This window comes from Camarhynchus parvulus, chromosome 9, assembly GCF_901933205.1.
Source record: "Camarhynchus parvulus chromosome 9, STF_HiC, whole genome shotgun sequence".
Classification (NCBI taxonomy): Eukaryota; Metazoa; Chordata; class Aves; order Passeriformes; family Thraupidae; genus Camarhynchus; species Camarhynchus parvulus.
In genome coordinates, this window is record NC_044579.1 from 8029907 (window position 1) to 8051772 (window position 21866).

A 21866-nucleotide genomic window follows, 5' to 3' on the forward strand; every position below is an offset into this window, starting at 1 on the left:
CGCTTGGGGGCCTTTGTGGGGCGGCACGTTTGTGGGCAGGCACTCGGCGTTTGTGGGGAGGCCCTCGGCCTTTGCGGGCAGGCGCGTTCGTGAGGCGGCGCGCGCGGCCGTCCTCAGGCACCGCCCACCCCGCGCCCTCCGCGCGCGCTGCCCCCTCACCCCCGCCCCTCAGGTACAGGAGCGCGCGCGGCGTGACGTCAGCGCCCGCCCTCCGCCCCGGCGGAGCCATCGCACTCTGTGATTGGCTGTCGGTGGACGGAAGCGGCCACGCCCCCTTGCGCGCGCGAGTTGGCGGGAAGGGCCGGCGGGGCCTGAGGGGCTTGAGGGGTCTGTGGCTGACGGGACCTGGCTGAGGGGCCCGGCACGGCCCAGCACAGCCCGGCACGGCCCAGCACAGCCCGGCACAGCCATGCAGGCCTTCCTCAAGGGCCCGGCCTCTATCAGCACCAAGCCTGTTGCTGCCAAGGAAAAGAACGCGGCCGGGAGCAGCGGGGAGGGCAAGAGGACCAAACCCATCCCTTGGGTGGAGAAATAGTAAGGGATGCTCTGGGGCAGTGGGGGGCTGGCCGTGAGGGGGGAGGTTGGCTCTGGAGGATGTAGAGAGGTAGTTGGTGCATAGCAAAAGGGGTCACAGGTGTGGGTGTCCCCACCAGGGAGAAGAGCTTAACTTCCCCTGTTCTGGGGGAACTCCAGGGCTGGGAGGTGCTGTAAGTGCCCTTTGTGGCTGAACTGAGCAGGAAATCTTGGCCATGTCAAGCTGTGCTCTTTCATCGTTGTGTTTTGGTGCATGAATGCATTTAATGCTTTGGTTTTTTGAGAAGAGGTTTTTGGTTTTTTTTCTTTATCACAAAGTGGTAAAATATTGCAGTTCTACTTTTCAAAGCATCTCAGGCAGGTGTTTACAACAGAAAATGACAAACAGCTTCCTGATGAATTCGATCACTAATGAAGACCAGGGGCATTAGACTTCCTGTTGTGATTTTGATTTCAACTACTAAGTTCACTGTAATTCTTCAGTACCTGATGTAATCAGAAGGGGAAATGTTGTTTTTTCTCAATTTCAACTTTCCTATGAAACTTTGTTAGCTAATTCATTTTATTTAATTTCATTTTATTTAGTCGTCCCAAAAATGTGGATGAGGTCGCCTTCCAGGATGAAGTTGTAGCTGTGCTGAAGAAGTCCCTGGAAGGTGCTGATGTGAGTGCAATGACAACCTAATCAGCATTTTTAAACAGACACTTGTGTCAGTGGTAACAAAAATTTCTCTTTCCCCACTCAGCAATGATCATTTTTACAGTAGTACTTCATGAACAGGCTGACTTCCTTGTGGTATATCCTCTGTGGTATCCTGTTGTGATATATGTGTAAAGCTTCTTATATTCCCACTCCTCTGAACACTGTAAAATTGTAAGTTCTATGATGCAATTTGGAATTTTTCTAGAAAAGCTCAAATAGTAAACTTCTTGTTAATAGTTTCAAACCTGGAAAAGCTTTTGTTGTCTCCACACTGCTACTCCACCAGTACTTGTGGCATTCATGTTTAAGACAAGAGGAGAAGGTTTTTCTTTCATAGACAAGTCTGAATTGCCAGTCATTCCTAAACATTTTTAGTGATCTGTCAGTGCTTCTGTGAAACTGCTGAACACTAAAAATTTTGGTCGATGAGATAAATTTAATTTATTAGTGCCACATCTACTGCTTGAATAGTGATTCCCAAACTTTTTGGGTTAAAGTTTCCAAGTTTCTCTCTGGCTTTAAAAAGCTAAATATGGCAGCTGCAGGGTTGGCTTGTGTGTCCTAAGAGAGTAGATGAGCAGAGCATTTGTAGTTGTATTTGTTTACTCTTGCATTTGCTTTTGGTAAAAATTTATTAAATATCTGGTATGTTTCATGGTTATTTCTTCCAAAGCAGCTGATGTGGAGGTGAAGGGGCTGAAGGGAGAAATAAAGTACATAGCCAAGAGATGGCTCTGCTCTTTTCCAAATCTGAACAATTCCTTCTCTTGTACATACTGAGACTTTTTTTCCTCCTCACCCAGGACAATCCCACTTGTGCTTCAAAAGCTGTCTCTTTTCATGGGCTGCAGTTTTGGTTTGCTCTGAGTGATATGAGTCTGTTTACCTCTGAAAATAATAATTTAATCAAAACTTGCAAAGCAGACATACCTTATTTGTCTGAGCATATGAAGCCAAAATCGAACAGGTACAACACAACTGCAAAAGATTTGTGCTTCTTTCTTTAGCTCCTTTCTCCATGTTCAGTTTGCTTTGAGAATGCTCTTGTAATGTGACCTTGTCAGGTAATGTTGTACCTCAGAAATCTGTGTTTCAGCAGCAGTGCTGCTGGATTACAGTATTTATAGAGTTGCAGTAATTAGGAAGGAACTGTTAACAGCAAAGGAGAAATGAGCTGCTGCCACCTATTCTGTCTGGACATATCAGTTGTGTAACATTGCTTAGGTGATGGGTTGGGAAGTTCTATTTTCAGCAACAGTTATTTAAAACCCTACAGCTTGTGGGATCAGCAGTGTTTCTTGGATTCTGAGTCTAGTGCACTTGTGTTGACTTTTGGCCTCCTGAGCTGAAAAGACAAATTATAATTCCTCCTTATGGTTAGAGGCTCTGTATTTTGCCATAGCTACCCAAACTCAGCAAAGAATTTGAGAACAAAATCATGCAAGTACTTTAAAATATTTGTTTGGTTTTTTTTTAATTTAGACATTTTTATTAGTTTCTTGGAAGGACTCATTCTGTCAAACAGGCAGAAGTGTAATTGAACTCTGAGGTGCCTCATACTTACTTCAGTAAGTAAACATTACTGCAGAGGTTCTTACTGAGTTTGGTGATCTGGTGAGATCAAAGAAACAGCTGTGACAATGCTGTAGGTTTGAGTAATGTGCTTTATTTAAACCACAGTGCTGGAAATGGAGAGTCAGTCCTCTGTCAATTGGCCTGTATTTGTGGGCCTTGATTTGGGAGCTGCTAAATGGAGCAGGACTTGTAACTCCCATTAACTAATACAAGACTTGTAACTCCCTGTAGCCAACATACCTCCATCTGTAAGAGCACACATCATCCTGTTATGAACTGGGGACAGCAGAGTCCAAGGGGGTTTAAACTGGAGAAATGGATTTCTGTCTGCCAGGAGTGTTGATTTGTTGGTTTTTTTTGTCAAAGAAACTGAAAACGTTCATGGTATTCTTTAGTTTTCATTTGCTTCATGATATCATAATAACTAAAAAGAGAGTGTAGGATTATCATTGCAATTTACATCTTCACTTGTATTGACACTTCTGGAAAAGCAGCTGAGATTTGCACTATATGAGGCAGCTTTCCCATGAGCAGAGTGATGCCTGCAGGTATCCTGCTTACTCCTGGCAAGCGTGGAAAAATGGATAACCAGATCAGGTTGCAGTTTATTTAAAAGTACTGCCACAGTTACATAAAGGATTAGGTTGTGCTTGGTGAAAAGTGGTGTAAATACTTCAGTGAGAAACCAGCATAAATGAAGTTGAAACAGAAACAGTGATAAAGTTGTGGTGTAACAGAATTAGGAAACATTCTAATTAAAACCTTTTACCTGATTATGCTTTTTTTGAGGACAGTAGTGTGTGAATTAGCACAGAGACATGAAATTATGAATCTCACAAACATCTACCCTTGCAATGTGCCAGCCTAGCACAGAGATTGGTGAATTTTCAGCTGTCATTCAGTACACTGCCACAAAAGAGGGGGATAATGCTATTGTGGTATCTAAACTTGAAAAGGTGTTTGTTAGGAGGGGATGCTGTTTGCTTATTATTAATTAGAGAAACAAGCAACAATTGATTGGCAGAAAGAGCAGACAAAACTTGAAATTCGTTTATTTACAAGAAATTGATTAAAAATTGAAATTCTTCTATCTCTACTTGTAGGTACATACACAGTTGAGTCTGTGCACTGTCTCTTGTCTTAGTTGTTAAAATAGGATGTTTGTTACCAAACTGATTGTCTCTATTTCATTTTCTGATTATGGGTTGTATACTCCTGCATTTTTCTGTGTTCTTTGAATGGTTTTGGTTTTGCTGTTCCCATTCTGTCTGCATTACATGCTATATTCAGCTTAGAATTCTCTAATCTAATTTTAGTTGACTCTTTAAAAATAGAATGCTTATTAGGGGCTAGAAAGCAAGTCACGCTGAGAGGTTTGGTTGGAGGGAACTTTTGAATCCTTGTTTTAAGGATGTAGAACATCCCTTATTGTAGAAGACAGCAGTTTTAAAATGATAATTTATAAAAGTGTTTGAAATAGTAATATAGAAAACTATCACTCCTATGTCAGCTGGAAAGCTTCTTGATTTCAGCCAAAATTCAGTCATGGCTTGTTCAGATTTTGTTTATGCCAGCTTTGTTCTTTGTGTTGCTCACGTGTATTTATGGAGATCAGTCATACTCTCTCTCAGCTTTTGTTTTGCTGAGCTAACTAAATTAAATTCTTCAAAAAGTCACTTCTCATAGGATAGGCTTTTCACTCCTTTAATCACTTTTCCCAGTTTGGATTCTTTATCCTTGTCTAAGGATGACTTGAACTGTGTGCAGCTCATTACCTGTTAGTATTAATAATTTACATCTGCATTAAAAGTGCAGAATTCAGACCACCATGTTACACAGGCTTATACTGCTCCTCTGACTGACAAAATAAAATCAGCTTATTATCAGTTTCATTCTACATAATGAACTTCAGATATTTTGCAGGTACTTTGTTATGTTCTCAAATTGAGAGATATTTTTGCTTTGTGCTGCTAAATGTCATCTAAAATTATTGCTGCAGTCTTTGCTGTGCTGCTCTAATATTCCTGTGTCAGCATATCTCCTTAATGCAGTTGTATTTTTCATGCTGAAGTCATTAAATTATTTTAAAGATCAATTAACCTAATTTCTTTAAGAAGTGCCATTGGTCTCCTTTGAAAACGGCTCGGAGGTGTGCAGGAGTTTGCCAGGGCCGTGCAGTGCCGGGAGTGGGTGGCGCTGTCACCGTGGTGGCCGTGTGGCTGTGTCAGCCCTACCGCGGCTCCCTGCAGTGCACTTGGTGTCAGCGCAGAATCCTCAGCGTGGCTGGGCAAGGCAGGCTGGGCAGCTGAGAAAGCAAAGGATGGTTTCATCTGCACTGCTGGTATTGCCCAGGCTGTTTAAGGCCAGTCTTGGATAAATTTGGGTGTCACTGCAATCAGAACAGTAGGCTCTGTAGGCTTTAGTGATCTCAGACATGCCCTGGAGTGTATATATAAAAATAAATATAGATTGGAATATCAGTTTGAATAGAACATGGGATGGTGCCACCAAATAACACTTGTTCATACTGTACTATAAACAGCAGCTAGCAACTAATTGTCCTCCTTTAGAGACCAAAAGAGAAAGACTTGCCATTATTTACTGTGAGGAATAGACAGTTGTTGTTCTATTAGGTGCTCAGATTGTCAGCAGGTTTTCCTGTTAGTGGGTATTCTTTTTAATTTCCTTTTCTTACAAATGATACCTTGCTGTTTCAGCTTCCCAATCTGTTGTTCTATGGCCCACCTGGAACTGGAAAGACTTCCACTATTTTAGCAGCTGCTAGAGAACTGTTTGGGTAAGCTGGAATCAAGTTGTTTCAGTGTAATCAACTGTCACATGTCTCCTAATCATGTGATGAAGTGCCTCTGGTCATAGCCTTCTCTTAGGTAGTTCCCAGCACTTTTTCAGAAATATCTTTGTATCCTAATTCAGCTCTAACATAAGATTTCTTTCTCATGTCCTTCACAAACCACCAATTTCTGTTACCAGTATGGACTTCAGATTGGCAGCCATGTAACCCCCTAACAAAGACTATGGAAAGAATATGGTTTGCATATGATTTACTTAACTTTGTAAAGGAATTCCAATTTTTATGCTTTATTTAGTAAGTTGTTAGCTACACGTAGATCTCAAAGTGCTTCATACAATGTCAGACTTTTAATCTCTCTGTTATGCACCATTGAATTGTGTCTGGAAAGTAGTGTTGGGACTCAGGCTAAAATTCAGCATGTATACATTCATTAACTCACTTGTAGCACTTGGTAGTTTTTGAGTAGCAAATTCAGTGATCTATAAGCAAAAGATGGATGAGAAGGTGGTTTGATGTTATGATCAAATGTAATGCTGAATTTAATACCTCCCCCATCCCATTTGTCATTTTTAATCTTTGACTCACTGTTTTTTGAAGAGAACCACTTCTACTTTAGTAGGAGGAAGACAACTCCACATTGTGAGTCCATTTTAATTCCCAGGATTTAAAATCTGGTGTATTAATTGTTGGATTGTTTTTTTAAATGGAGTATAGTCCTGCAGGTGAATACTGCATGTCTTACACTTTCTGCTTTCTGGATATTTCATTCGGGTAGTACTGCCAGTGACTACATTGTGGCATTTTACTTGTTATTTCACATTGCTCAGGGGCTATAAGTGAAAAGGAATATAACATAGTGCTATGAACATATGAGGCCAACTTCCTACTTTTTTTTTTTCTTCCTGGTTAACTGATATAATTTTATACTTCATTGTTTTCAGTAGCCCGGGAGGAGATTCTAAAAATATCTAATGGAAATTCATACTTAACATTTTATGATCTCAACTTAAGTGTCTTTTAACAATGTTATTTAGTAATGCTGATAAAAATAATCCCTGCCATTCAAAACAGCCAGAAGGGTTGTTGTTATATTTTATAACATATCATTAGAGGGGTTAGCAGCTAACATGTTGCAATAAAAATTTTGCAGGCCTGATTTATTCCGGCAGAGAGTCCTTGAGCTGAATGCTTCTGATGAGCGTGGGATACAAGTGATCCGGGAAAAAGTGAAGGCTTTTGCTCAGCTAACGGCCTCTGGAAGCCGTTCAGAGTGAGTGCTGCATCAAACCCCTCCTGCTTAGGACAAAGCATGTGGTTGTTTTTGTTTCTAATATAAATGATGGCTCAGCACTGCCCAGAAGTTGGCAAAACACAGTGCTTTGGCTGAGCTTTTACTTCATGGAATTTCACAATGGGGGTTTGAATACCCAGGAGGATTTTTACTGTTGCTGTTATCATTGGAGGCAGACAGCAAAAACTCCACAAGGTCAAGACTTCTGGGTTTGGGCACATGTTGTTGCCTTTGCAGATGTTGTCTGGCTACCATAGAAAAATTTCTTTGGGTAAATTGTGCCAGAAGTTACTTCCCTAGTCCTTCTAATCTGCAGGAATTTCTACAACATGGGTGTTGGTTTCTAAAAGGATTCTGCTGTTAGGTGATGGGAAGCTCAGTGCAGGTCAAGCCATGTGAAAGCAGCAGGAAGAAACTGCATGCCAAGACAGCCTGACTGATTCCAGTGCACTATTGTGTACTGGAATCAGTCTGTGGAGTATTCTTGGGAGTTTAGGAAATCAGGAAGCCTGTAAAAAGAAGAGCTACATAAGGTGTTAAAAAAAGAATCTTACAGTAAGAATATGTATTTTAAAGGACTTTTGCAGTAGTCCAGTGTTGGCCTTTTTATGGTAACTCAGTCCCTGCCTTTATTAAAAATATTAGTCTTTAATCTAAAAATCAATGAAATCTTTAAAAAGATAGAACCTCTGAATCTGTTCTATTTTTCAAAGATACATGCTTAAGTAAAATATTACTTGCTATTTGCAGTGATTTTTCTGTGTATGTTTTTAATTTTTTTCCCTTTGTCTGTACATTTCCTGTTTGCTGAATAACAGATTTCTAACTTTCAGTGGTAAAATGTGTCCTCCTTTTAAAATTGTGATCCTGGATGAAGCAGACTCTATGACTTCAGCAGCCCAGGCAGCCTTAAGACGCACAATGGAAAAAGAATCTAAAACAACACGTTTCTGTCTTATTTGTAACTACATCAGCAGGTATACCTGGAATTTGTTACTTATTTGGATTTGCTATCTGGTCTGTAGTCTCTTTTTTATTTTTTCCCTGCTTAAAAGTTGATAGCTAATTTTCATAGTTTTCAGTTAATAGAGATGTCACTATATGCATGCAAGCCTGAAACAATACTTAGATTTCACTTAATTTTTACGATGTTGCAGTTTTAGAGTTATTTAAACCTTTAGGTATTTTAAACCTTTTCTGCCTTTGTTAGCTTTGTCTGTGACAACTTGACCCACACATTCTTTACCCCGTCCTTCCTTTCTTTCAGAATAATTGAACCTTTAACGTCTCGATGCTCCAAATTCCGCTTCAAGCCTTTGTCTGACAGTATCCAACAGCAGAGGCTGTTGGATGTTTCTGAGAAGGAACATGTGAAAATCAGTAATGAGGTAACTTTGTGGTTGCCATGTAATTTTACTGCTTAATCCAGTGCATAATTGCATGGCAGCAAAAGAGGCCAAGTCAGCATACTTTTCCAGGCTGCTCAATTGTATGAAATAAAATATATAAACTTACTTATTTTCCTTCCATAGATGAGATGAATTTTAAGTTGTCCCAAAACCAGAGAAATATCCACCAGAGAAAACTGAAGCCAAACTGTAGGGCTTTTTCTTCTCTGCTGAGTGTACTGGCAGAGAACTGTGCTTCTTTCTCAAACTGCCAGCATACATTTGTGTTAGTAGAGAGGTTGTTTTGTAACTTGTGTATTGTGCTTGGCTCAGACAATCTGCTTTATGCACTACTTGGTGTTTTAAAGTAACTGCTGAAAAAGTGTATTAGATTTTAATTATCCGTGAACACTTAACTTAGCATTTTCTGACATTATTTTTCAGGCAGTATCATACCTAGTTAAAGTGTCAGAAGGGGACTTAAGAAAAGCAATTACTTTTCTTCAAAGTGCCACTCGCCTAATGGGTGGGAAGGAGATCACAGAGAAGATAATCACTGAAATTGCTGGGGTAAGCTATGCCTTACAGTTTCTCCTGGAATTACTCTGAAAAGCATTTTCCTATATGCCATTGCTCAAAGTTTGGTTAAAAAATAGTTTTATATTCACTAGTATTGCAGCATGGTAATGATGCACTATCTACCAGAATTTTAAAAGACTGCCTGATTCTGTACACTTATTACATAGCAGGTTTCTAGCAACTTCTGTAAATCATGGAAACCTGTAAAACAGTCTTATAATTCAAACTGAAGTTGAAATAATCTGCCCACAATGCAAACTGTGGGGTTTTTTTGTGGGAGAGTAGATTAGAACATTTTTGGTGCTTTTCTGTACGTGTGTGTAAAAGTATAGATCATTGCAGTATTGATTTGCAAGCACCACAGGGAAATGACTTTCAGTAGCAGCTCATTTTCAGCTTAATGTTCACAGTGACAGTGACAAGGATCTGTGTGGATCCTGCTTTTTAATGAAACGGCAGTGGTTTGTTCCAGAATGACATGGGTAATACTGAGAGGCACAGGAGAAACCTGAGAGAAAATGCATTTAATAAAACTTGTGTGAAGGTGTTCCTATAGCAACAAAACATCCCTGAAGAAGGAAAAGTGAGATTAGGAGCTGAAGAGCTGAAAAATAGATGGGCTTTAATGATGGACACGCTTCCCATGAAGGTGCTGCCATCATAGCTCATTGTAGGGGTTGGGAGGTTCTGACTTTGATGAAACCAGAGGCAATTGCTGCTGTGCAGAGTTTACAGAACAATTTTAAACAATTTTCACAGTGAAGTCACTGTTCACTTTTGTGTATCTGTAAACCAGCTAGTCTCTGAATAGATCTCAGACATCTGAGACCTGGCAGAAATTGACTGTAATGATAAGAAAGAGAAGCATGACATTCCATTATTGAGTGAATAATGCTCATTTATAGCAAGGGAACCCAACTTTACATCTCCATAAAAACTTGAAGTTCTCGGTCATTCACAACTTCTGTGACCCTGGAGTGACCTTAGTACAAAAGCTTCATAAAGAAGCTTTGAAACCAAACTGTCCAGGCACTCAACTGCCAGGAATGACAATGAGTGAAGGGGGAAAGGGGCAGCTCTTCTCTGCACAGAGTGACATAATGGCATCTGTCAACTTTTTTCTTTCTGATTTATTGTCTAATCTTGTTGCATTGGGCATTTTTGGGATGCTATTAGTTTGTCACTGGAAATAAAATCTATTTGCTGTGTTGTTTAGGTGTAGAATGGTACAGAAAGCATTGGCTGATCTAACTGTTGAAGAATGTCCTCCTCTTAGTCAGTGTCCTAAATAAGCAGTTGGATTTAGGAAGGTGACTTTGACAGTCTATTGTCATGATATGGTTTTTGTTTTAATATCACCAGTAAAGGAAAAATATCACAGCCTAGTTTTCACTTTTAAAATTTAATTAGTCTGTCTCATATACTTGCTAGAAGTAGATGGCTGTGTAGAGGAATGAAATCCTGAAATGCCTTCTGCCATGAACAGTTTGTTACTGTAAGCATCAACACCAATTTTAAGTTTACAAAGTTGAAATTAAGAAGTGTAATTTTCTTTTTACAGGTAATCCCTAAAGAAACAATTGATGAACTGCTCTTGGGCTGCCAGAGTGGTTCCTTTGAGAAACTGGAGACACTGGCAAAGGTAGAGTTCTCTTAGTGCTTAGCCTGGGTATTTCTCTCCATCAAGGCCCTGTGAATCTTTTGCTCCCAGGCTATGGCTGAGGAACATTTGGCCTCAATCAGTTTGGATGCACATTTGGGAAGTGTCTTTTACCAGTCAGGACTCCCAGTCTTTCCCTTCTGAGGAAGAGCTGTCAAAGTTGCAAATAAATTTCCCTCCCAATGTGACTCTGGCTTTCTTCTGGGTTAAACTGATGTAGATCTGTTCAGCTGAACAGAAAAATAAGGTTGCACCAATGATGTTTCTATTTTCATAAACTTCTCTCTCCCTAAATAGCTTCACTGACCATTGTTCTCAATACTTGACATTTTTGTAACTGGGCACTACTTTTTTTTTTTAAGCTGTCTTTAGTTGACGTGGGTTTTATTTTATTAAAAAAGCTTTGGTCTTACAGATCTCTCAATTCCTGAGACTAGCAATGACCAGATGAACAAAATAAATCCCAAGTAGGTGGCCCTTTAAAATGTGAAGGCTGTGGAACTGCCATCTGATGCTGTGGATGCCAAGCTGTCCTAATTTTAGAATAGGATTGGACAGGTTCAGTGGAGGTTGTTAAATGCTTTAAATGTCTCATAAAATTTCTGAGATGTAAATTGTCAGAAGCTGGAAGAACGTTTGGACAGAACTGCTGCTCTGTGCCTGCCTTGCACGTGCAGCCTGTCACTGTTGGGCTGGGTGCAGGGCAGGGCTGTGCACAGGCTACTGAATTGTCCTCTACAATGTACAAGTTCCATACTAAGTTGCAGTGCAGTCTCTCAGTTCAGACAAAATTTTTCAAGATTATCTTTCAGTTTGTGGTGTTTCTGCTGCTGAATTACTGCCATTTTCCTCTCTCCCTGTGCAGAATCTCATCAATGAGGGGTTTGCTGTTGCTCAGCTTGTAAACCAGCTGCATGACACCATTGTGGAGAGTGAAGTTTACAGCGACAAACAGAAATCTGCCATAGTTGAGAAACTTGCAGTAAGTCTAGCTTGAGTTAAAAAAAACAAAACACATTAATCTCTGCAGCTTGATTTTTGTTTGCACAGTCTCTCCCAAGAAGTACATGGTGATTTTTTTTTGCTCTGAATGTTTCTTGGTAGAATGTAAACTTCTGTCCTGAGAAATTTCATGAGAAGGAGTTGAAATCTATTTAAGTGAATTATTATCCATATTATGTTGTTCTAGTGGATTCGATCAAGAGGTTTGTGGGTTTGGTTGTTTTGGGGTTTTTTAATATAAGATGGAAGGGAAAATTAAGATAAGAATAAGTCAGCACTTAAAAAAAACTTAGGAGCTGCAAGTTTTTGTTCTGGTGAATAAAATATGCCTTTCCAAAAAAAGAGACAATTCATTAACTTGCTCCACTTTTGATGAAGAAGGCAAGCCAGCTGTGGTGGAGGTTTTGCCTAAGTGACTGCAGCCAGGCAGGTGCTGTGGATGCCCTGCAGTGATGCTCCTGGCAGAGGCTGGCAGGGCCAGTGCCACACCCCTTTGTGTGTATGGAGCTTTCAGGTGGTGGCCTGCTCTAGGAAATGGAGGTTGGAGAGCTCAGGGTTCCCAGTCCAGCTGGAGGGGGATGTGATGTGGCTGCTAGAGAAATCTGTGCTGAGAAAGAGAACAGCTGGCAAACTTCTTGTTCTCCACTGTACCCCAAGACACAGCTGCCTTGAGCATGGCTATTTTCAGAGGGTTTTCCCTTCTCTGTTCACTCTGCAGGAAGTGGACAAATGCCTGGCAGACGGTGCTGATGAATTCTTGCAGCTGATGAGTCTCTGTGCCCTTGTGATGCAGCAGCTCACACAGAACATCTGACTCCTCCAGCATCCTTTGTTCCAGGGGTGGCTGGGGCTCTCAGAGCAGGAACCTGTGTACTTTTTTTGTACTGGTTGTTTTGGTTTTTTTTGCAATAAAAGGACTGCACTGCAGTTGCCAAACCTGAGGCTGTAATACTTCATTCAATTGTTTTACACTGGATAAAGAGCAGAGGGGTGTGTAATGCTCCTACTGTGCAGTTCATTGTTGGGCACTTACACATGCAAACATATTATCACAAGTGAGGATATCTGTACTGAAGTCTTCATCAGCTGCAAGCAGAGACACAAGCATTAGTCCTTGTAGCCTGTATTGGCTTGGCAAAATGATCACATCCCTAGAGAACAGCTTCAGGCTGAACACAGCCCACACCTCCACCATCTTGTATCTTCTATACGGTCCTTTATGGTTAAACATAGCAAAAACCACTTTACTAGCAAACATATTGCAACTTTTATTCCAGTCAAGCTCTCAAAGAAAAAAAATACAGCAAAGGGTAAGTCATGTTCTGAAGGTGTCACTTAGGATGTCCTGTCATCTCACTCTGTTCTTGCTCACAAGCCATTTTAAAGCTGTGACCTGGATGAGCATCTTTGGGAACATACTCTTTTTCAGAGGTGCTGTTTTGACCACCTGTCCCTCCTTCCTGAATGGCTTGGGAAAAAAATACCCTTGGACAGGTATTAAGCATAAATTATGCAGTGCAGAGCCTTTTCATCATGCCAGCACCAATTATTGAGCCATTTTCTACTCTGATGAAAGGGTGCTTCAGTTTTAAGGATACAGGTGCAGCACGCCAGAGCCACACTGGCACTTGAAGCTCACCTGCTCTGGAGTCCAGAACCACCCCTGCAATTAATGACAAAGTATGGGAGCTGTGGGCACAAGGCTGCAGCAGTTGCCACCTTCAGCTCCCACCCTGACACAGTGCAGGTTGCTGTCACCCTCCCCTCAACCCAAGAAGCAACTATTTACAATTTAAGTGAATATAGAAGTATTTTATTGAACATTCAAACTTCATTAAGACATGTGCAATATGGCAAATTTTACTGGGTTTAACCCTAACTAAGACAATAGTATGATTGCTTGCTTGCTGGGGCTTAGCAACAGGGTCCAGATCACACTTACCACTAATTAAATACTTTATTGAATAAATACATATGAAACAAAAATGCATTTTAATGCTCTTATAAAAGTTTAGAGATTTTGAAAGGCCTTTCCAATTTAATCTGAGGTGTAAGTACATACAATAAAGGAAGGTAGGCTAGTTTAACATAATTGGCTGACTTTATACAGCACTTATATCTTTTAGTCCATAAGTAAATTATTAAATGATAAAGAACATCTAATACAACCACTTCTATGGAACTAGGAAATAAATTTCTAATAAAGAAAAAATTTACAGACCCCATGACTTTCCACCCAACCCCAACAGTCTAACCCTAAAGTGGACAAAGCCAATGGCCTTCCCCACAAGAGCTCACGACAGAAAGTCGCTTCTCTTATCAAAAATCTGTATTTCTGATCCGTAATGAGCATTGAGACAAGATTCAATATATCCCCAAAGAAAGAAGCACAATGCGCGTTGTGAATCGCCTATTCAGCAACAGCGAGCACTGGATTCACAACCACCTCATCCCGGGGATTAAATGAGATCAGCCACATTCATCGGCATCTCCTCCACTGTAGTATTGTAGAAAGTCTCAATGTCTCGCAGGATCCTCTTGTCCTCTTCAGTGACAAAATTGATAGCCACACCTTTTCTGCCAAAACGGCCACCCCGGCCAATTCTGCACAAAAAGAAAACACATTTACACTCGAGTTAACGTCACCCATCTGCTTTACACGTCTGCAAGATCCATTCTTGACTGCTGCTCTTATCTGCCACTGGCCAGTCTATGCTGCCACCCAAGTCACATCTGGTCAGGAAAACCAGCAGCTGGTGCCAGCAGCACAGCAGGTCCATTCCATGGCAGGCAGCAGGGCACACATGGTTACTCTTTGGCTGCAAAGCAAGATCTTTATTTAATGCTTGGTGCTGTGTTCTGAAGTCCTGGGTCAGTCTCTCTCCCCTCTGTTCAACTATGCACCCACCCCTCATGCATTTACTCCCAAGCACAGAGCACACGCTGTTGCTTAACAATCAGACTGTTACCAAGTTAATCCAGTAACATGAACAGCACACTGAATTTCAGAATTCCAATTCTACCTGTTTCCAGTAGGAAAACTTAAGTAGTTGGTTTCCTTTAGAGAGTAAATCCAAGCTCAACATTTGTGTTTAAGCCCGCATCAGTCACTGACACATCAGTGCATGCGGTTTAGTTACACCCACCGTGAGCTCCACCTTCCTACAGACTGCACAATAGAGCACCTTGCCAGCAGGAGCTAAATTCACAGAAAGGGCTCACAAAACTTAGGGGATAATCATGACAAAATAAATAAATAAATACCAACTCGCTCTTTATTCAAACTGTGCCGCTTACGAATCCACGTCCTAAATTACGTCAACGTCGTTTCTGAGCACCATCTTGTGTCATCAACTGCTGCTATCGACTCCTGTATTTTTTTACATCAAGTAACAAAGCACAGTTTACTTAAATTTAGGGACAGTCACTAGAAGCAGTTAACTAAACCTAGGGAGACAAACTGGAATCGCTACCAGAAGACACACCACAGAGAAGAATCCCACTAAGGAGCCACCAAGAGCAAACATGGCGCACACACAACATGGACACAGCTGAACCTCCACAAGCAAAGGCAGCCCTACAAGCTAGGACTAAGTAAGGTCTGTCTTGCCACTGAGCAGCAACAACTCCACATCAGCCAGGACCCAGACCAAGCTGACCCAGCTGTCAAGATGCTGCACCACTAACAGTGTCACACTCGTATGTCACAGCCTACATGACAAGAGGCAGTTCAGTTGCTGGCATTCTCCTCACAACTCCAATGTTCATCACTCATCACTGAACCTATTATCTATCTTCTAAGTTCTCCCACGGCTTCAAGTGTTCAAAAGTTCTTCTTCTCCCTTGTTTCAGAACCACTGCTGTGCAAGGCAGGGCTTTTTTAAAGCCAATCCACAAGTGGCTGCATTCCCTGCTAGCTGTAAGAAGTTCATGCATGGATGCTAAGACCTCTGGTTTGGTGAGGAAGGTGTGTGCCACTGCCCATCCAGCACAGCACAGGGAATGACGGGGGGCAGAGCCAACTGACCTGTGAATGTAATTCTCACGATTGGTCGGCAGGTCGTAATTGATAACCAGGGACACTTGCTGCACATCAATGCCACGAGCCTGCAAAGCAACACCAAGTCTTTAATGCAAGTTAGGGGCTATTTTCAAACTGATATATCTCAGGCTTTTGTCAACCACATCATTAGTTATGAACTACAACTGTGTAATCCATAGTGGAGCATGGTCTTTGCTGTTCCAAAAAGCTCCCAGCAGTTCAGGTTACAAAAACCATCACTCAATTATGAAGCTTTTGGGAGAAGGCTGTAACAGAACATATTCAATGAAAGACAGTGCTCACCAGCAAGTCAGTAGTGATCAGGACACGGCTGGACCCTGATCTAAACTCTCTCATGATAACATCCCGTTCCTTCTGGTCCATGTCACCATGCTGGAGGTAAAACAAAAAGCTGCAATTAGTACAGTTCAATGCTCCAAACCAGAATATTCTTTAAAGGACACAGGCATGTATGAATCCCAGCGTCCCTACCTGCTGTGGGAACGAAGCAGGTAGGGATAGAAAGGAAACATTTTACTTTAAGCAGGGGGAACGATAATACAGCACTGCACAGCTATATTATAACTTTCCTGCTTCTCACTGATATCCCCTCCTCACCATTTCTTCTCCAGTAAATACACAGCATTTCAGTAGTGATTGGAAGTAGCAATTCTTACCAGAGCTGAGACTGTGAAGTCCCTGGCATGCATTTTCTCCGTAAGCCAGTCTACTTTTCTCCTTGTATTCAGGAAAATAACAGCCTGTGTAATGGTCAGTGTCTCATACAAATCACAAAGAGTATCCAGTTTCCATTCCTGAGTAGAACAAAGATTATCAGAAAACACATCATGGCACAGCTCGGTACATAACAAACTTGAAACAAGGAATAGAACTCTAACACAACAATCAATTAAGCCTGCTTCGGCACACAACTACATTCAACTAAGTCAAGTTTTTGCATCAATTGTTGCACCAAATCTTCAGACACAGGACACTGGACATTAAGAAAGAGGTCCACCCTAGTCCTTTTGGATCTAGTGCATAGTTTTTCTTCTTCTTGCATTTACTCTACTAGCATTATTGCAGAAACTAAAGCTCAGCCTTGGTTTCCGCAATTTTAGCACAGTGCTTTAACAAGAAGGTAAGAGAACCTAACTCCTCCTGCCAGAGCAAGTATAACCAGTACCAACCTCTCTCTCAACATTAATGTAGAACTGCTTGATACCCTCCAGAGTCAGTTCTTCCTTCTTCACCAAAATACGGATGGGATCTCTCATGAACTTTTTGGTCACTTCCAACACATCCATTGGCATTGTAGCTGACAGCAGCACAACCTAAAATACATTACTCTATGTTAGCACATACCCTGCACAACGATTTTTATTTGTGAAATTTAGTTCTCAGCCACACCATAAGCAAATCTGCATGCATCACTTTACCATGTGAAAGCTTTTTTACCTGGATGTTTGTGCTTAGTTTTTGAAAGATCTCATATATTTGATCCTTAAATCCACGGCTCAACATTTCATCAGCTTCATCCAGAACAAACATTTTGATCCATTTTGGTGCTGTTGGAAAAAGAGAAGCATCTCATGAAGTTTCACAAATACACAATCCTTTAAGAACATCATGCTTCTGTACTACTAAGCTTTCCAGCACAACTCTCTACAGTGACAACAAATACACTAAAGCTCCAAGTGGGTATGAGGCTTTCACTGCAAATTTATCAGCAAGGGCACAGTGAGGTTCATACTTACAAAGATAGCGCCTGTTCAACATATCAAACACACGCCCTGGAGTTCCCACCACGATGTGTGGAGCCTCAGCCTGCAGTTTCTGCATTTCATTGCGCACATTTGTGCCACCAATGCAAGCGTGGCATGTTGCTCCCATGTAGTCTCCAAGGGCCAGGATTACCTTCTGAATCTAAAATAGAACCTTCTGTTAGTAGTTCATAGGACAATAAAACTTAAGCCCCATTATCACTGGCTTTTATGGACTTTGGAAGCCAAGACACCAAATAAGGACTATGGAGCTCTTGGAACTGAGAGCTGCTAAAAAGACTGCCTAACTCCAAATAACTCAAGTTGCTAACTAGAAGCCAGAGGGCAGAGGAACAGTTACTTCTTTTTTTTTTTACTGGCTGAACTCGCTGATTGAGTGACTGCCATGAGACAATTACTAAGCTGAGAGCAGGGCCACCAGAGGTGAGCTCAAGCTCTCAGGTGGCGCTCATGCCTGCATGTTAAGCACTTGGACACTCTTCAGTAAACTCTCTCCAATGGCACAACTACCAGCCAGGTTTCAAAACAAATCTCACCTCAACAGCTTTAGAGTAGAACAAAGGCTTAACATTCTGATTAAAGGCCCTTATTCCTTTTATTTGGTTTTCTGTCTGATTTAGTATTGAAGAACTGTTACATAGCACTGGTATTTCAGTATAGTCTAGATGAAAATGACAGTAAGTTTTCCACCTTAGAGTTGGTTCAGCATGGTACTTTAAGACTCCTCACTACTGATACAGTTATTCAAAATATTCAAGTATTCTTGAAGTTATCACCACACACCCACTTAGCATAACAGAATACCAAGCCTTGAAGGTGAAAGACATGCAATTATATTGTCAGGAAAACATACAAAGATACAAAACCATTTAAGTAACTAAATGTGCACTGCAGTTTTCATGTTGCACAACTGCATTCAAGTTTAAATAGCTTCCAAACAACTGTATTTTTTGTTTCCACTCAGAACACTGTGCTTTAGTAATTGTGTTTTTCTGCTGAAGATGCTCCCTCCACTTTACACACAGCACAGCAGCTACCCTCCTGCACCCCTGCCCCAGAACACCTTCCGTGTTTATCAACTCAGCTCTTCAAGGAGGCAGAGTACAGAAGGCAGTTTGCATTGCCCATTATTTGACACAAAAAGGGTTCTGAATGGGTATTTATTACAGCCCCTGAAGAAGTCTGGTAATGTTGTCTCACAGTTGTGAAACCTGAAACCTATGCAACACACAAAGTTTGTTTGTTTTTTTTTTAAACTACACTATCAATACCTGTTGAGCCAGTTCTCTGGTAGGGGCCAATACTAGTGCCTGGGACTCCTTGAGATCAATCTCCAACTGCTGCAGGATGGAAATAGCAAATGTGGCTGTCTTGCCAGTACCTGACTGAGCTTGAGCAATCACATCATACCCTAAAAAAAGTAGGATACACATTTACTGCTCCCACACTGGTCAATCATATTAGTTTTACTTAATTCCCCTTGAAGTAAGTGATCAGTACTAAAGAGGTCTCTCCATTTCAGGTCAGTCCCGAAAGATGGTGTACCATCATATCACTTGTTCAATGAAGACTGAAATTAGTTATTACTGCACACTAATGAAACAACATATGCATTTTACAATGCTTTCCTAATCATCCAATGTTGATACTAATGTATCTACTGCATACCTTTGATGCATGGAATAATAGCTCTCTGCTGAATAGCTGAAGGCTTCTCAAAACCATAAGCATAAATGCCCCTTAGAAGGGATTCTTTTAAATTCATATCATCGAAATTGTCAACAATCTCATTCCAATTGCTCTGTAATAAAGAAAGAATAAAAAAAAATAAATCCAATACCCCTGTCCACCAGCGATTAAATTCTCAGGTCAGTTTCTAAGTGCTCACCTCGATGACACCATCGGGCTCCATTCCCTCTGGGCCGCCATGGTCTCTGCCATGAGAGAGAACACGTTGTTAGCACAGGAGCCGCCACCACGCAGGAGCGAGCTGACACGTCGGCTAAGACAGCGGCGGGACCCGTGACAGATCATTCCAGCAGGTGCTCTCAGCAGCTGCCAATGGACGAACTCGTACCCCCGTTCCCCACTGTCCCGAAGCCGGTGCCCATCTCCCGGGGCCGCGGCCATGGGCGCACCGAGCGCGCGCTCCCGCGGCGGCGCGGGGGGGAAGGGGGGGCGGGCGCGCTCCCGGCGCTGCAGCGGATTCCCCCCGCCCCGCCCCGCCGGGAACTCTCGCGAGAGCTCCACCCCTGGGATTGCGCAAACCGGGCGCTGCGGGCGGACGGCGCCGGGCGATCAGCCGGGGGGGCCTCCCCCTCCCCCGCTAAAGAAAATATAATGGTCTCGCCTTCAGCGCGGCCCGAAAACCCGGGGCGAACCAACAGCGCGAGGGAGAATAGAATGTCGAGGAAAAAAAATCCACAGGAAGACATTTAAATATTAAAACTACAACACAGCTGTACACGAAATAATTTCGAGAAAGTCCTTTCTAGGGCTGACTGGATTGCTAAGAAAGCCAGTAACGAAAATCGAGCCCCGAGGACTAGAGCTAAACCGTTGCTGAACCGCGAGCAAGGGGAGCGCAGGGACAGAAACGTCTAGAACGGGAGGGGCCAGGGCACAGGGCTGATTGAGCACAGCGCCCTGCCTCCCCCAGGGCGCTCCGACTCCCACCCCCTCCACCCTCTTTCGATTTTTCCTCTCTCCCTGGCCCTCCCCGCATAATCCACGAAGCCCCCGAATGTGGAAAGAGCCCAGGCCCCCGCCATACCTGCTATAATCCGCGGAGCCCCCTGACATGTTCCGAACACCAGCTCTGTCCTCAACTGAAAAGGCAAGCCCTCCGCTGCGCCCGCCTTATATACCCGCCCTGCTGCCGGACTCGTTGCGCTCTGCTCTGCGCATGGATATACACCTTATACCACGCGCAAAAAAGCAAGAATCCCTCCAGTTTAAGCCCTATATCCAAAGAGATTCCCGTCACGCGACTTTTTCAGTTAATCCGAAGGTTGTGTATGAACTTCTGGGGTCTAGGAGGCTACGTGGAACATAGAACTACTTTTTTTGTCGGATCGCGGAAGGATATTGCACCATTGAGTGCGTCACAGCGCCACACTGCTTCCTCCCTCTGCCTCCCCTTCCCCCCCGCGCGCACGGGGTTTCCCGTCCGGTCCCTGCTGCAGCGCGGGGCGGGAGGGGGAATGGCGGCGCCGACTTGCCCGGGCTTAGAGCACACTGAGCGGCCCTGCGGCAGCGGGTGGGGCGGCATAGCGGCCCCTTTTCGTGGCCGCGTTTTCCCCACCGTGTTGGTTGTTTTTAAAGCCTCGGAGTCGGGGAGTGACAGGAGAAAGAAAGAGGCTTCCTCGGGCGGGGGCCGGCGGTCGCGCATCCGCCCCATCCTCGCACAGAAATGGCTCCCGCCTCCTCCTCCTCCTCCCTGGCAGGCGGAACACAGCCCGAGCTCTCCCCCTGCGCTCCCGGAGCCGGGGCAGGGCTGGTCATGAGGGGGCAGCGCTGGGAGCTCCCGGGGAGGCCCTGAGGCAGGGGGGCGATGGAGGCGCCTCTGAGGGCTCCCTGGCCCCTCGGCCCGGGCTCACACCCTGTGCGGGCCCATGGCTGAATCCCCAAACTTGTCCCGAGGCCTCAGGGTGGATCATTCCTGAAGGGGATGCAGGAGCGTCTGTAGGAGACAGGATTAGGTGGTCCTCGGGGTACTGCCGAAAGCACGGTGCTGTGATGTGCTGCGGATCGCAGTACACGAAAAAACCTGGCAAGAATGATTTAAAGGTTAGTGCAGTCCAAAATAAAGCACTAAGAGAGCTGTTACTGTGCAAACCGATTGCATGATCGTGCCCAATGCTTTCTACTGTGGCAGAAAAAATATCGATCATTTGAATGCTCATATCAAGTTTCACAATAATCTAATCTATTAATCAGTATTTCTTATGGTGGCAAGCAATATCAATTATAGGCGATAATTTTGTGCCACCTTTGTATGGTTTATGTGTATCACTTTGCAATCTGTTTCCATAGTGATTATATATGAAGAAATGGAGGCATTGCTTGAAAAACTCAACCCTTTACTTGTCTAGAATATTGTAAATTGTCTAGAACCATCTAGAATATCCATAAAGGGAACTGCTCAAAGACTGTATATACCTAAAATCTTCCTATGGAGCATCTGCTGGGGCAATATTATCTGTAGAAATAGTACAACCTACCACTATCCCAGCAAAATTATATAAATGCAGCTCCACTGTCAGCCTATCCTAATGCTCTCAAGTTCTTTCTGTCCACCCCTGCTGGGTAGAAAATATTGAGGATATTTCTTGTTTGCAGTTCAGCTAGACACACAACAATAGCTAGAGGCCTTTTAAATGAATGATGCCAGTTTGTGTGGACTATTAACCTCTGGTTGAAAAACAAACAGGATGGACTGAAGAAAGAATGTGAACACAGTTTTGGGCTAGCACAGTTAGATTCCCCACTGCATT

General features: G+C 42.8%; 2 protein-coding genes and 3 non-coding genes across 5 annotated transcripts; 1 reads left to right on the forward strand and 4 right to left on the reverse strand.

Annotated features, from left to right (window-relative positions):
- Positions 1–267: 267 nt before the first annotated feature.
- Positions 268–12501, forward strand: RFC4 (replication factor C subunit 4). The gene is made up of 10 exons (XM_030954298.1): positions 268–534; positions 1120–1198; positions 5530–5609; positions 6775–6894; positions 7749–7892; positions 8183–8303; positions 8748–8873; positions 10444–10524; positions 11408–11524; positions 12263–12501. The coding sequence occupies exons 1-10, from the start codon at positions 410–412 to the stop codon at positions 12356–12358; spliced, it is 1089 nt and encodes a 362-aa protein (XP_030810158.1). The 5' UTR covers positions 268–409; the 3' UTR covers positions 12359–12501.
- An 834-nt stretch (positions 12502–13335) lies between these two features.
- Positions 13336–20259, reverse strand: EIF4A2 (eukaryotic translation initiation factor 4A2). Its single transcript, XM_030954296.1, has 11 exons — positions 20144–20259; positions 19259–19304; positions 19039–19171; positions 18642–18781; positions 17344–17512; positions 17045–17154; positions 16777–16920; positions 16264–16401; positions 15890–15979; positions 15572–15651; positions 13336–14148 (listed from the first exon to the last, which is right to left on the reverse strand). Exons 1-11 carry the CDS (start codon positions 20170–20172, stop codon positions 14004–14006), a joined length of 1224 nt encoding a protein of 407 aa, XP_030810156.1. The 5' UTR covers positions 20173–20259; the 3' UTR covers positions 13336–14003.
- LOC115907191 lies at positions 16055–16182 on the reverse strand. Its single transcript, XR_004061007.1, has one exon. It is a non-coding gene; the product is annotated as a small nucleolar RNA SNORA63 (small nucleolar RNA).
- LOC115907200 lies at positions 16549–16729 on the reverse strand. The gene has a single exon (XR_004061016.1). It is a non-coding gene; the product is annotated as a small nucleolar RNA SNORA81 (small nucleolar RNA).
- Positions 18858–18928, reverse strand: LOC115907202. Its single transcript, XR_004061018.1, has one exon. It is a non-coding gene; the product is annotated as a small nucleolar RNA SNORD2 (small nucleolar RNA).
- Positions 20260–21866: the final 1607 nt, after the last annotated feature.